The sequence below is a fragment of the Etheostoma spectabile genome, unplaced genomic scaffold (assembly GCF_008692095.1).
Source record: "Etheostoma spectabile isolate EspeVRDwgs_2016 unplaced genomic scaffold, UIUC_Espe_1.0 scaffold00019385, whole genome shotgun sequence".
In the NCBI taxonomy this organism is placed as follows: Eukaryota; Metazoa; Chordata; class Actinopteri; order Perciformes; family Percidae; genus Etheostoma; species Etheostoma spectabile.
The window spans coordinates 23,801-39,909 of record NW_022604868.1 but is presented as its reverse complement, the minus strand read 5'-3'; the positions used below and the strand labels follow the sequence as shown (position 1 = coordinate 39,909).

The following is a 16,109-nucleotide window of genomic DNA, read 5'->3' as shown; positions in this document are numbered from 1 at the left end:
CGGGACCCCCATGGGAATCACTACTGCATGTTGTGGTGCAGAAGGCCTGTAGGGGGCAGTGTGCACCTTAATGACATTCGCAGTCCACCATCTGCAATTTAGAAGTACACTAAAAAAAAGGGTTTTAATTAAACATCAGGACTTGATTAACCTGAATATAAAAAAAGTGATTTTAAAAAAACTGTAAGGACACTTAAAAACTTGAATGGCTTTGTTGATGCGACCAAGCCCTATTCCTTCATGAAGCCTGCTGGGTTTTCCCCATTTACCTTCTGTGTGGGACTTATGTGATTTCATTAAGCAAATGACAAACGTCTTGTCCTCTATTAGTGGTCCCGCATCACAGAGTCTGGATCCAGCGTTCCAGGGGTCTACTGGACGCCACCCAGCGATCAGACAGTGCAGCTTTTGTCTGAAACATCTTAACAGGCCACTAGCTAAATTGGAGTCACAAGTCTATGGAGAGTTTCAGGCTGCCACTTTTCTGCCCTTGCTGGACAATAATTCAAGTCAAATCCTAATCTTTGCAGCAGGGTCTGGGGAGGTATTCGTACGCATTATGGAAAGCCGGCACTGTTTCCTGCTGCTGTGCACACTTAGTTTAGGACTGGGCTCTGGAGGGGCGACGAAAAATGATGATGGCCTCGACCTTGTCGGCTTCCTGAGACGGATCTACCCCGGGCTGCTGGTGAGAAACGAGCCGCTCATCGTCAACAAAGACTTCGAGATAAAGTCCCTGAAGGAGCTGGGACGCCCTGAGGTCCTCTCGACCACAGGGCAGACCAAGGGCAAACCAGTCCATCAGGATCCAAAGGGGCCGCTGGACCTGTGGTGTTGACCAAAGATGGCCAGATCAAGGGGATTACGGTGGACAAGGCCCATATATTCTATGGGATACCATATGCAGACCCCCCGGTTGGGGCTTACGCTGGAAGCCCCCAGACCCTTGAGTCCTTGGCCGGGGGTTTACGATGCCTCCTTGCCCAGGGCGTCATGCATGCAGGCCTGCAGCGGACCCATCACTGAGGAGTGTCCTCGGATAGTAAGAAACAACCCAAATTTTTACTTATTTGCATGTAATATTTCACAACATGGTTGGTATTTTGGCACAGACTCCCAGCGAGTGTTTTACCTGCCAGATGACCAACATTAAAGGGGGACATTGTGGACGCATAGATCTGGTTGGTAGTGGAGACCAGAGCTAAGGAGGCACCAATTTATTGATAGTGTGAGTTTGGCTATGGATGTTTTCTAAGAACTGCATTCTGTGCCCATTCATTCCAATAAAGGTTAAAGTATTACTCTCCTTTAAAGTATTACTCTCCTTTAAAGTATTACTCTCCTTTTCCATGCGTAGTAACATCTGTCCCTGCAGGGCCGTGGCCAGGACACACCCAACATCTCTAAAATATGGGATGATTATTTGTATTGAGGTTTAAAGGTCTAGTGTAAAGGAAATACTAAAACTTGAATTATATTGTTGTTGTTTTTTGCCTGAAGTAGTTCAATTTAAATATGTTGAATCTAAAAGTACTTTAATCAACTTAAAGAATATCTACCATGTCTTGGGTTTTTTAGTGTGATGGTTAGAAGATGTCCTCAGTGGGAATTAATAAGATGAATATGAATTGGTGCAGTACCACAGTTGATCACTGGGACAAACCAACAGTAAAGCCTCATTCATGTCATAATTTTGAGATATTGGGAATATCGCTGACTGAACTAATTGAGCTGTTTTCTCTCCCAAAGGTCAGCGAGGACTGCCTCTACCTCAACGTCTTTGTCCCTCTGGATGTGAACTTCAGCGCCCCTCTGGGGAGCCCCCTGCCCGTCATGGTGTGGATCCATGGGGGGGATTTCATCGCTGGCTCGGCCTCCAAGCCGCTGTACGACGGACGCTTCATCGCTAACCTGACCCACACTGTGGTTGTGAGCCTGGACTACCGACTGGGTATGGAAGTCTGTTGTTATTTCACTTTCAATGGACCTATTCCACTGGAAAACACGTGTGAGCATTGTTACATATTCACTGTCCCAAACTGTGGTAAAACCCCTGATGGAGATGATTCCGAATGTGCTGTATACATGTCCCAAAAATGCTGCTAGAGACTTCAGATACAGTATTAGGGGACCACTAAGGTCTATATAAAGAGACTTCAGATACAGTATTAGGGGACCACTAAGGTCTATATAAAGAGACTTCAGATACAGTATTAGGGACCACTAAGGTCTATATAAAGAGACTTCAGATACAGTATTAGGGACCACTAAGGTCTATATAAAGAGACTTCAGATACAGTATTAGGGACCACTAAGGTCTATATAAAGAGACTTCAGATACAGTATTAGGGACCACTAAGGTCTATATAAAGAGACTTCAGATACAGTATTAGGGACCACTAAGGTCTATATAAAGAGACTTCAGATACAGTATTAGGGGACCACTAAGGTCTATATAAAGAGACTTCAGATACAGTATTAGGGACCACTAAGGTCTATATAAAGAGACTTCAGATACAGTATTAGGGACCACTAAGGTCTATATAAAGAGACTTCAGATACAGTATTAGGGGACCACTAAGGTCTATATAAAGAGACTTCAGATACAGTATTAGGGACCACTAAGGTCTATATAAAGAGACTTCAGATACAGTATTAGGGACCACTAAGGTCTATATAAAGAGACTTCAGATACAGTATTAGGGACCACTAAGGTCTATATAAAGAGACTTCAGATACAGTATTAGGGACCACTAAGGTCTATATAAAGAGACTTCAGATACAGTATTAGGGACCACTAAGGTCTATATAAAGAGACTTCAGATACAGTATTAGGGACCACTAAGGTCTATATAAAGAGACTTCAGATACAGTATTAGGGACCACTAAGGTCTATATAAAGAGACTTCAGATCCAGTATTAGGGACCACTAAGGTCTATATAAAGAGACTTCAGATACAGTATTAGGGGACCACTAAGGTCTATATAAAGAGACTTCAGATACAGTATTAGGGACCACTAAGGTCTATATAAAGAGACTTCAGATACAGTATTAGGGACCACTAAGGTCTATATAAGAGACTTCAGATACAGTATTAGGGGACCACTAAGGTCTATATAAAGAGACTTCAGATACAGTATTAGGGACCACTAAGGTCTATATAAAGAGACTTCAGATACAGTATTAGGGACCACTAAGGTCTATATAAAGAGACTTCAGATACAGTATTAGGGACCACTAAGGTCTATATAAAGAGACTTCAGATACAGTATTAGGGGACCACTAAGGTCTATGTAAAAGAGACTTCAGATACAGTATTAGGGACCACTAAGGTCTATATAAAGAGACTTCAGATACAGTATTAGGGACCACTAAGGTCTATATAAAGAGACTTCAGATACAGTATTAGGGACCACTAAGGTCTATATAAAGAGACTTCAGATACAGTATTAGGGACCACTAAGGTCTATATAAAGAGACTTCAGATACAGTATTAGGGACCACTAAGGTCTATATAAAAGAGACTTCAGATACAGTATTAGGGACCACTAAGGTCTATATAAAGAGACTTCAGATACAGTATTAGGGGACCACTAAGGTCTATATAAAGAGACTTCAGATACAGTATTAGGGACCACTAAGGTCTATATAAAGAGACTTCAGATACAGTATTAGGGACCACTAAGGTCTATATAAAGAGACTTCAGATACAGTATTAGGGGACCACTAAGGTCTATATAAAGAGACTTCATATACAGTATTAGGGACCACTAAGGTCTATATAAAGAGACTTCAGATACAGTATTAGGGACCACTAAGGTCTATATAAAGAGACTTCAGATACAGTATTAGGGACCACTAAGTTCTATATAAAAGAGACTTCAGATCCAGTATTAGGGACCACTAAGGTCTATGTAAAAGAGACTTCAGATACAGTATTAGGGACCACTAAGGTCTATATAAAGAGACTTCAGATACAGTATTAGGGACCACTAAGGTCTATATAAAGAGACTTCATATACAGTATTAGGGACCACTAAGGTCTATATAAAGAGACTTTAGGTACAGTATTAGGGACCACTAAGGTCTATATAAAGAGACTTCAGATACAGTATTAGGGACCACTAAGGTATATAAAGAGACTTCAGATACAGTATTAGGGGACCACTAAGGTCTATATAAAGAGACTTCAGATACAGTATTAGGGACCACTAAGGTCTATATAAAGAGACTTCAGATACAGTATTAGGGACCACTAAGGTCTATATAAAGAGACTTCAGATACAGTATTAGGGGACCACTAAGGTCTATATAAAGAGACTTCATATACAGTATTAGGGACCACTAAGGTCTATATAAAAGAGACTTCAGATACAGTATTAGGGACCACTAAGGTCTATATAAAGAGACTTCAGATACAGTATTAGGGGACCACTAAGGTCTATATAAAAGCATTTTTGGAAGACCTTTAGCACTAGAGTTGTTAAAGGCGACAGGCAGGCATCTCATGGTAGACATTAGTTAAGTAATGGTATGTTTATTGAGGAGTGCATGTGCGTGTCTTGCCTGTCAGTATGTCCGGGGCTTGCTAATGCGTCCGTGTCCTTATCCTAAATGACCGAGCCTGTTGGTAATTACTCTGCTTTCCTGCAGACTGAGAACAGGAGCAGAGATATGTGGACAGTAATTTGGAAAACGAATGTCTTGCTGGAGGCAATTATGTCGGATCATGTGTATTTCTGCGTGATTTAAGGTGCTTTTGGGTTCCTTGTGTCGGGTAAGGACTCTCACTCCTCAGCTGCGGGGAATTATGGGATCTTGGATCAGCAGGCGGCTCTTCTTTGGGTCCAACAGAACATTCCAGTGTTTGGAGGAGATCCCAGCAAGGCAAGCACACGCACGCATGCACCAACCTTAAAGAAAAAAAAAAAAAATTTCTATTTTGTGTTGGGTTCATTTTATAATGTTAAAATCTGGCACAAATAGGATGAAAAAGCACACAAAAACAGATGTTGTGACCCCTATTACATACACAATGACCACAAATAGACACAACATGATTACAGCGATGCAAAATGACTGAAAATAGACACAAAACTAACACAAAAGTACACCTAACAATGACAATTGACCAAAAATGACTACAAAGAGACATAAACGTACTGCAAAAGATGCAAAATGACTAACATAGATGGAAAACAGCTGCAAATAGATGCAAAGCAACCACAAAATGAGCACAAAAGGGTGCAAAACAACTAAAAGTAGACTCTTTGAGCTTGGGTGTCTCGTAGATGGTGGGGGGGGGGGGGGGGGGTAGACAAAATGTCACTAAGTGCTGGATATGTCCTTGGATCCCAACCTAAACCTGGAGGTTGGACCCTGAAGTTTTTTTGTCTGACTTCTCTTGCTTTTTACTGTAAAATACTGGCTATCTTTATTTAATTATAGGACTCTAGAAAGTATGAAAATTCAAATTCAATACATTTCGATTCACGGCTGATTGTTGTGTTCCTGGCAGGTGACGCTCTTTGGGGAGAGTGCAGGTGCTCAGTCAGTGAGTCTTCACCTGATGATCCAGAGCAGCCAGCCTCTGTTCAAACAGGCCGTCCTGCAGAGTCTGCCCTTCTCCATCCCTCTGAAGACCAGGTGAGGAACCGTCAGCGCCGGGTTGCCATGGTTACTGACATGTGCCTGGCTGAAGTTACAGAACATGGTGGACTCAAAGAGCTGTCAGAAGTCCTAGGTTTCCTGTTTGACTAAGATAGAAGCAGGGGGATGCAGTGTGTGCAGACGTGTTCCCAGCTTGCTCACAACAACTTTAAGCCGAACTGTAATTCTGCGCGTCCGCGTCTCTTCCCCAGACACGACGCCCTGAAGCTGGGGAAAGACTTTGCCAAACAGACCCGGTGCTCCGTGAGCGACATCGTCTGTCTGCTGTCTCTCCCTCCACAGGCTGTCCTGGCCGCCCAGATGAAAACAAGTAGGGCGCATCAAACACCAGCCCACCATATTTAGAGCATCGCTCAGGGCTGCCCACTCAGTTACATAAGAAGGCAGGATATAGTAGTTTATCTGCAAAAGATGATGAAAAACAGTATTTGTATCCGGAGCTGTGGCATGCTGGATAACTAAATTACCAAAGCAAGGGGCAATTAGAGGGGCTTTACTTCCTCACAGCACCAAATGACTGTTACATATCTGCAGGGTGGACACAATTATTGATCAGTATCACGGACTCTCGGTTTCATTTAGCATGGCATGACTCCATCTAGCTCTTTCCGTCTCTAAATCTTTTTTTTTCCCCAATCTAACGAATGTGTTTTGGATCTCAGGTTCTAAGGTTGTGAACCCGTTCAGGTTCCTGGAGGTTTTTGAGACGTGGGGTCCACACATCGATGGGGAGTTAATAAAAGAGCAAGCTGTCACTGCCTTCCAGAAGGGCCACTGGCAGAAAGAGAAGCCGGTGCTGCTGGGTAAGAGGGACACGCACGCACGCACACGCACACACACACACACACACACACACACGTAGGAAAATGTAACAATTGTATTATGAAGCAGCCTCAAATGCTGCTGATGGATCTACCTGAGTACATTTTTCAGGTACTGTACTAAAGTACAATTTTGTACCACTTTATACTTCTACTTCTCTACATTTCAGAAGGAAATGAAAGAAAAGGATGATTCCCAATGACTATTAAAATGCCAAAGATACAGCCGCAAGGCGGCCATTTTGGAGACCATAACACGCAATGGCAGTTTTATCAAATGACAGTGTTACGTAAGGTAATGATCGCACTAAATTAAACACATAGTTAAAGTTGTGAAAGCTACTAGGTTAGTTTAGGCATCAGAAACACCAAGGGTTAGTAAAACTAGGGATTGGCTTGAGATGAGTCCACTTTGTCATGACCTGGTTTATGAGTCATGACAAAAGAGACCTGAGGACCAGGTAACCATAGTCCTCAGATTGGACAGATAGTCTAGCTAGCTGTCTGGATTTACCCTGCAGAGATCTGAGGACCAGGTAACCATAGTCCTCAGATTGGACAGATAGTCTAGCTAGCTGTCTGGATTTACACTGCAGAGATCTGAGGACCAGGTAACCATAGTCCTCAGATTGGAAAGATAGTCTAGCTAGCTGTCTGGATTTACCCTGCAGAGACCTGAGGACCAGGTAACCATAGTCCTCAGATTGGAAAGATAGTCTAGCTAGCTGTTTGGATTTACACTGCAGAGACCTGAGGACCAGGTCACCATAGTCTTCAGATTGGACAGATAGTCTAGCTAGCTGTCTGGATTTACCCTGCAGAGACCTGAGGACCAGGTAACCATAGTCCTCAGATTGGACAGATAGTCTAGCTAGCTGTTTGGATTTACCCTGCAGAGACCTGAGGACCAGGTAACCATAGTCCTCAGATTGGACAGATGGTCTAGCTAGCTGTCTGGATTTACCCTGCAGAGACCTGAGGACCAGGTAACCATAGTCCTCAGATTGGACAGATAGTCTAGCTAGCTGTCTGGATTTACCCTGCAGAGACCTGAGGACCAGGTAACCATAGTCCTCAGATTGGACAGATGGTCTAGCTAGCTGTCTGGATTTACCCTGCAGAGACCTGAGGCCGGAGAGATCAACACAAAGGAAGCCCAAGGAAACGGATATCTTAATCATAATGGGAAGTACACATGTCTAAGTCAATCCCAGTGCAGATGAGGTCTAGTTCTTTGTGTGGACTGAGGCGTTGCTTTCTGTCCTGCAGGAACCACCTCAGAAGAGGGAGTGATCTTTGCGTTCGGTGTCTTCAAAAAGCCAGTGTCTGCCGTGGAGAGCACGGTGTACATCGCCGCCATCTTCAAACATCATGCTCTGCGGATCCTGCACAAGTACCTGCCCCTGTACGTGGGCGCCGACCGCAGGGACATGCTAGCTCAGGTAAGACCCGCTGATGTATAGTCCAAACTAAAGACGCAGTCACATTTTAGTGAGAGCTTTTTTATGGAAACAATTAATAAGAAATTGAAGCTTCCCCACAAACATAGAAGAAACTTTTGTTGTAAAAGTGCTGCTTTTGTTAGCGCACAGATGAAGATAGACAAGAGGAAGTATGACAAAAAGCCGCCTTTGAAAACACAACACAACATCCTGGGACAGGGTCTTCAAGAGACTAAAGGCTAATTTTCAAAAGACACTTGTTCTTTGCTACAGACAACTCCTATTTTAGTTCATAGAGAAATCTTCAGTTCGGAGAAAGCAAAGTTACTGAAGCGAGGCAAATTGCATACATTATTTGACGTGGCTTTGTCTCTGCATCATTAGCCACACAGTGGCTGTCAGGAAACTGTCAACCACGTTCCAGCTGGCTCCCATTTAGACCTTAACATCTGATTTGTGTCTGTGTTGAAAAGAGTGAAGCAACGTTTGGAAAAAGGCAGACACTTTTAGGCTACATGTACAGTGTAACCTGCATTTCAAGAGCTGTGCTACACACACATGCATCAGTAACCATTTGGGTGGTCATGCATGGATTGATGTCCGATCGATTGGGGGGGGGGGGGGGGGGGGGTCAGGAGGTGACACTCCTGGACAGACTTAGTATTCAATCACAGTTCACGATGCAGTGGAGTCACAAACTAAGCCTGCACACATACTGTACCCCCTGCTTCTCTACATAAAGGGCCCTTCCCACATGGGGGGGGGGGCACTGATATGGAGGCCTTGTAGGTTACGCACAGCTGCCAGGGTTCAAGTCTGGCTCTGGGTTAACCCCTCCACGACCCCCCTCTCAACTGACTACATCTGGCCCTATAAGAATTCCACATTGAATCTGAGGGTAATACATTGATGTAATGAACTGCATCTTATGAAGGTAGTACCCTAACCCAGGGTATGTTCAGATAATTACCCCAGATATACCCCCCGACAGTTTTATGTACATACACCACTAGTACCCTAACCCACAAAACTCCCAGGCTATGTTTAGATAATTACCCCAGATATACCCCCCGACAGTTTTATGTAGCCTACATACACCACTAGTACCCTAACCCACAAAACTCCCAGGGTATGTTCAGATAATTACCCCAGATATACCCCCCGACAGTTTTATATACATACACCACTAGTCCCCTAACCACAAAACTCCCAGGCTATGTTCAGATAATTACCCCAGATATACCCCGACAGTTTTAAATATATACACCACTAGTACCCTAACCCACAAAACTCCCAGGCTATGTTTAGATAATTACCCCAGATATACCCCGACAGTTTTAAATATATACACCACTAGTACCCTAACCCACAAAACTCCCAGGCTATGTTTAGATAATTACCCCAGATATACCCCGACAGTTTTAAATATATACACTACTAGTACCCTAACCCACAAAACTCCCATGGTATGTTCAGATAAGTGCCCCAGATATACCCCGATAGTTTTATGTACATACTTTGTATGTATACAAAACATTTTTTATCTCAAATACTATTGAGAAAAAGGTTTGAACCTGTGAATCGCCGTTGCATTGTTACCCGTCTCCCCGTCTTCATGTGGCCTTTCACTCCTGCTAGTTTTTATTAAAAAGGTGCTCCATTTAGATCATCCGGCCGCGTCACTTTCTACAGCCCTTCTTTTAAAATGATTGCCGTTTCTGTCCCTTTCTATTATCCGTAATAAACCGCTTATTTTTGCTCACGGTCTCATCCTCCAACAAGCACCCGTGACTGAAGCGTACAACGACGGCTTGTCTGTGTTTTTTTAGCAAAACATAAATGCATCATCAATAACCAGACTGGCCTCGGCCAGTGGGCTGCAAGAAAAACTAAATACTGGAATACAAAGAGATGGGATGCTAGTGCAGGCAGCCTAGGGATCATGGATGCTACCAGGATATTCACCTACGATTTCAACCAAAAAACCAGACCGGCCCACCAGAAATTCTCCTGCCACTCCGGATGCGTGTGTGTGTGGGTTTCAGGTGTCAGATGTCGGGCTATGTGGGCGCAGGTTGTGTGCTGCTGAGACAAGACACGCTGGTTTCCAGGTAACAGGCAGAATAAGACCATCCTACCTTTCAGCTGTGAGGGACGATGTGCTCCCAGCCCGTCCCTATGCAGAGGTCATGCTACTTAGTCTTATTCATTTTCTTTTGAACGAAAACACGGCAAACTCTAGGAGATACACTGCAAAACACAAACTTTCCACGTCCAAAGCAGCTTGTTTCTTCTTTATTATTTTAGCTTTCATGGTCAAAAGCAAATACAGTGCCTTGGTGACTAGCACGTGCAATATTACAACAGCCAGAGCTGGATCAGCACCAACGTGGAATCCATTAAAATATAAGCCAGTGAACAATTGGTAATATGTACCTTCCTTCAACAAAGGAAATTAAGACATGTATAAAAGAATAAGAAGGAACCAATTATATGAACTGTAATCCCATTATGATACAAAAAGAGTCAAATCCTTCCATGAGTCAGTGTGGTCCTGAGTGGGAGGTTTTCAAGATGGGAAGGGAAAGAAGAGGCGTGTGTGTAAGAGAAGCAGCTAAAGGAAAAGAACATCCTATGGAATGTGTCAACATCTGTCTAGGAAATGCACAGATACAAAATCACAAGATAAACTGCATGCAGCCTGATTAGCCAAGCAGCTCTGCAGCAACGCTAACAAACGCTAACGCTAACAATGTAAACAGGCTGATGGTTAGTGGGTGATGTTAACCACAGTCACCGATTCAGTTTAGCATGTTAGCATGTTTATTTATGTGAAGGAACACAAAAGTCAGGAGGCAGGTGACAGGTGACAATTCAAAATTAGAAATATATTGGAATAAAACGCAGTCCATCAGGGAACTGGATCCTGGATCGCTTGACCCCGAAGTCCAGTTTGTCTAATTACTATGAACACTGTGTACTGTACCTGGGTTTGATTGGGTCGATCCGGGCCCTAGTCTACTTGAAAAGGTGGTCTAGAGGACAGTACATCAGGTGGGAACACCCACTGTACCAAAACACCGAAGTGGACTACTGTTTGACTACAAGGAGATTTTAACTGGTGGATGAAAAGGAAGTTGACTACTGGAAGACGTTTTGGAGCTGGGGATTTGGTTTTACCACTGGCTAAAAACTCTTTGTGGGGGGGGGGACCAACCCTGCCTATGCTGGCACTGGAAGAAAAGTCAGAAGATCCTCAAAGTCTGTTGGATTCATCCTCCGAGGAGCATGAATGCCTCTACTAAATGACATGGCAATGTAATACAGAATTATTTTAGTCTGGATTAAACTGGTGAAGGCCATCTACAGAGCCACGCTGCATGCATAGTTAAATATTATTTATCGTCTAAGATATCTTTTGTGTGTCCTTGTTTCTCCCCTGTCCCCAGATCGTCACCGACTACATCTTCCTGTGCCCGTCCAGGAGGTCGGCGCGTGCCGGCACGGCGGCAGGCAGCAGGGTTTGGATGTACGTGTTTGACCACGTGGCGTCGGACCACCGCGTGTGGTCCGGTCTGACCTTCTGCTACCAGCACGCCTGCCACGGCGCCGAGCTGCCCTTTCTGTTCGACTCCGCTTCGGTGGCTAACTTCACCCTGTCGCTGCCAGAGAAGCTCCTGTCCAATCGGATGCTGTGCTACTGGGGCGCCTTCGCCCACGCAGGCGACCCCTCCTCGCGGGCCCAACAGACCGCTTTCTGTCGGGGGCAGCGTCTGCCCGTTTGGCCGCGCTACTCCGACACCAGCAGCTGGCTGGTCATGAACCTGACAGTGCGTTCTCATGCACAAGTGGGAACCAGGGACCACATGTGTGACTTCTGGGACCATCTAGGCATCTATTAGGGAGGGGGCGGGCTGGGCTGCAACGTGTTGACTCACTTTGCAGTACATGAATGTAAATCCAGTCTCTAAATCTGGCAGCATGTAGTTGCGGTGTTCATCACAAAATATATCTTCATAAATTGTGGCCTATAGAAATTGCTTCCAAGCCGCATTTACAGTGTAATAAATCATCAGCTTTCAGAGAGAAAATCTCATTTCTACGACAAAGGATGCACAAAGACAAGTTGCTTTGTTTGGGGTAAATTTAAAATATTTCAACCTGAGTGAAACGTGTCCTCCTACCCTAAAGCTACTATAGATGGACTCATCATGACATACAGAGACAAAGAAAAGTGGAGACTCCAAAGATTATATCTATAAGACAAGACCTTGTCACGTCAAGGCTAGACAAAAAGGGGCTAGCTTAAAAAATGCAATTGACCAAATAATAAGTGCAAGAACACTGTATTTTCAGCCGTGTGACAGGTTCTGTTTCCTGTTTCCAACAGCCCTTGTCAGATGTCTTAGTGAAACCCAACTAATACACTGGGATGGATTTAAGGCCTTTAACTACCAGCTGTACTTTGTGTTAGAATGTAAAAGCACGTGTCTTCTAATGGTCTGGTTTATAAAAGGCTTTACCAGACATTTCTCTTTTGGTTTTCTTTTTAATCTGGATCCCAGAGCTCATGTCCTACATGAAATGTACCAGCCGTCATTCCTCATGCGAGTGGTACTTTCATAAAAATGGGATTTAGGATTCAAAAGACAACTTATTTGTGCTCATTGTGTATTTTATTGTTTAGATAGTTCTATAGATATAGGTATGTTAGTCACTCTGGCCAATGTGTTTCTCAAATAAAACAAATCCTTAACCCCTGTGTTGTCTTCCATTGGACCATGCACTGCACCAAACAAAAAAATCTGTACTTTTTCTGATGTTTTGTCCTTTTTTCCAACACTTTTGTCCCTTTCTTGTTGCTGTTTTCCACCTCTTTTCACTACCATCTATAAACACCACTATCATCAACTTATTGCTACAGTTATTCTGGGAATTCGTGGTCGAGGATCCTCATTTTTAGGAAATTAAACCTAATCCTTGAGTTCAAAATGCAAGAATGAGCTATTTGGACTTCTATTAAAGGAAGGATAATCACTGGTCCATATCAACATTCAGTGGGGGTAAGGTTTCAAACGTTTCTCCAAATTCAACGAAATTAGAGATTTGATCTTTTTTCGTGCTTGTGAAGCGCGTCATGGAATCCTCCACGTTTTATTGGTTCATGAAAATTAGGAAGTTAAATAGAAACCCACATTTCGGAGGTAGACATTTAGAAAATGGATCAGATTTCAACGCAAGGGTTAAAGCTGCACGGAGCCGAGGCACATCATTATGTAAGAAAATCATGGGATTTGTTGATTTTTCCTCAAACTAAAAGTGAACTGATAATTGATCTTCACCAAAGAATTCTAATTTTTAGCTGATTTGACAATAACTGGTGTCTATCCTAAAGCTTTTCCTCTACACAGAATAAATCCACCTGTTTTGTCCTAAAGTCTAAAGCTACATGAGACTTGTAGGAAACCTGCAAAATGTCCAGAAAGAAACGCTCCTGTGTTGTTAATTTCGTTATTTTAACCTCCAAACAAAACCTATATTTAGTATAATATGTTTAATTTTGGGGGGTTAGGAGGATTTATACATCAAACTATATTACACACGACTGCAGTGCATCTTAACATTTAAACAACAGTTCAATCAGAAGAGACTTTGTTGAAAATAGGCAAAGATTTAGGGAGGAGACCTCGGGGAAGACCCAGGACTAGGTGGAGAGATTATATCTCCAACCTGGCCTGGGAACGCCTCGGGACCCCCCAGTCGGAGCTGGTTGATGTGGCTCGGGAAAGGGAAGTTTGGGGTCCCCTACTGGAGCTGCTGCCCCCCCAGGATGAGAGGATGAGGATGGATGGATGGATGGATGGATGGATGGATGGAGGCAAAGATTTAGATTCACATTGGGTGAGCGTGGCCTCGCCGTCCTTCAGCTCCAACCTTGTTCTTCAAGGTAACTGAGGTGGAAATCCATTTGTGGTTCAGTCTCTCCGGAGTTTCTCCTGTTGCAGTGTGCACACATATGGCGAAGATATGTAATATAATATGTAAAGGGAAAAAAAATGGATGTCATTGCACAAGAGCAGTACACATGAGCATGCACCACCTGGGACGCCATTTTCTTCAATAACCATGTTTTTTTTTACTTGTATTAAAAGTGTCCCATACATTTTATGTTGGATTTGAAGTTTCCCCTGGTGAAGTTTAAACACACATGTTTAACGTAACGTTGAATTTGTAATGAATGTGAAGTATGCTGAAGGCGGTTCAGCAACAGCAGTTTAACAGCGAGTCTATTACGTAAGCCGAGAGTGGAATCGCTCCCTTGTGGTTAGTAAAAGCATTCTGCCCTTCGATTAGTTTTAATTTTAGTGAAGACAAGAACGGCGTAACACAACATATTAAAACCTGATGTCATGTACGAATTCATCACGTTACAGAGGTGGCGTTACGTTGCAACACACTACACAGTGCTCGCGACATGTAATACTGACAGCTAGTGTTTAAAGTAATCACTGCAGTACAAATTCTGATGTTATATTTGTTAAAGGTTAGGCCTACCTGTTAGCTCCAGGGCCCTACAGTAGCATGGAAAGGTCAACCAGAGCTTTGCACATCTCAAAGTGTGCAGGCCAGAGAAGCTGGGGCCTGAAAGTGGGGATATGCAAAAAAAATCAGAGAAGTTTACTGGATGAAGAGGAGGAGGGAAATGATGAAGAAAAAGAAGGCAGAACTGGAGAGACCAGGAGGGTCGGAGCAGGAGAAGACCACAGAAGGAGATGAAGAAAGAAGTGAAGGAGAAGAGGGAAAGGAAGAACTGAGACGAGGAAGAGGAGGCTGCAGATTCAGAGAGGGGGACAGAGGTAGAGAGGGATCAGGAGGAGGAAGATGAAGATGACAGGGAGGAAGAGGAGGCTGCAGATTCAGAGAGGGGACAGAGGTAGAGAGGGATCAGGAGGAGGAAGATGAAGATGACAGGGAGGAAGAGGAGGCTGCAGATTCAGAGAGGGGGACAGAGGTAGAGAGGGATCAGGAGGAGGAAGATGAAGATGACAGGGAGGAAGAGGAGGCTGCAGATTCAGAGAGGGGGACAGAGGTAGAGAGGGATCAGGAGGAGGAAGATGAAGATGACAGGGAGGAAGAGGAGGCTGCAGATTCAGAGAGGGGGACAGAGGTAGAGAGGGATCAGGAGGAGGAAGATGAAGATGACAGGGAGGAAGAGGAGGCTGCAGATTCAGAGAGGGGGACAGAGGTAGAGGGATCAGGAGGAGGAAGATGAAGATGACAGGGAGGAAGAGGAGCTGCAGATTGACAGATTCAGGAGAGAGATGGGACAGAGGCTGCAGATTAGAGAGGGATCAGAGGAGGAAGATGAAGATGACAGGGAGGAAGAGGAGGCTGCAGATTCAGAGAGGGGGACAGAGGTAGAGAGGGATCAGGAGGAGGAAGATGAAGATGACAGGGAGGAAGAGGAGGCTGCAGATTCAAGAGAGGGACAGAGAGAGGGATCAGAGAAGATGAAGATGACAGAGGAGGATGCAGATTCAGAGAGGGGACAGAGGTAGAGAGGGATCAGGAGGAGGAAGATGAAGATGACAGGGAGGAAGAGGAGGCTGCAGATTCAGAGAGACAGAGGTAGAGAGGGATAGGAGAGATGGATGACAGGGGGAGGAGGCTGCAGATGAGAGAGGGACAGAGGTAGAGGGATCAGGAGAGGAAGATGAAGATGACCCTGCAATTCCCCCTGGAACACATGGTATGTTTTTTATGAATACCATGTGAAATGACATGGCTATTTCTACTCTGCTGAATATGTTGTAGGGTTAGATATGTAAAGATATACAGTATAAATTATAATTACCACGCAAGCCATTATCATATGGGGGTTTCGGACCTTTCACGACCCCTCCCCCCCCCCCCCCCCCCCCATGTCAACTCTTGAAGATGTGCCACTGGTTGGCTCCAGTCTGAAATCTTCTCTCCAGGCAGCTTGCATTCTATAATTATAAAGTACATATTTTAATGTGTCCTCTTACTCAAACTGTATTCGAAGGTCCAGGGTTAAATGGTTCAAAACTCTACCGTCTTCCAAGGCCTATTCATAATGTCACCTCGCAGCAATATAAAACCCAAATGATGTAACATGGAAGCATTCTGTCCAAATAGCTATTAACCCCGCGA

At 44.0% G+C, this 16,109-nt stretch overlaps 1 protein-coding gene across 1 annotated transcript; it reads left to right on the top strand.

The window, feature by feature from the left end:
• Nucleotides 1-559: 559 nt before the first annotated feature.
• LOC116684651 (crystal protein-like) lies at nt 560-12,638 on the top strand. The gene is given in 10 exon segments (XM_032510146.1): nt 560-732; nt 777-923; nt 925-1,042; nt 1,750-1,951; nt 4,755-4,888; nt 5,520-5,647; nt 5,863-5,981; nt 6,334-6,474; nt 7,762-7,934; nt 11,384-12,638. Coding segments are annotated over 10 exon segments (1,788 nt in total). The 3' UTR covers nt 11,837-12,638.
• The last annotated feature ends 3,471 nt before the right edge of the window (nt 12,639-16,109 follow it).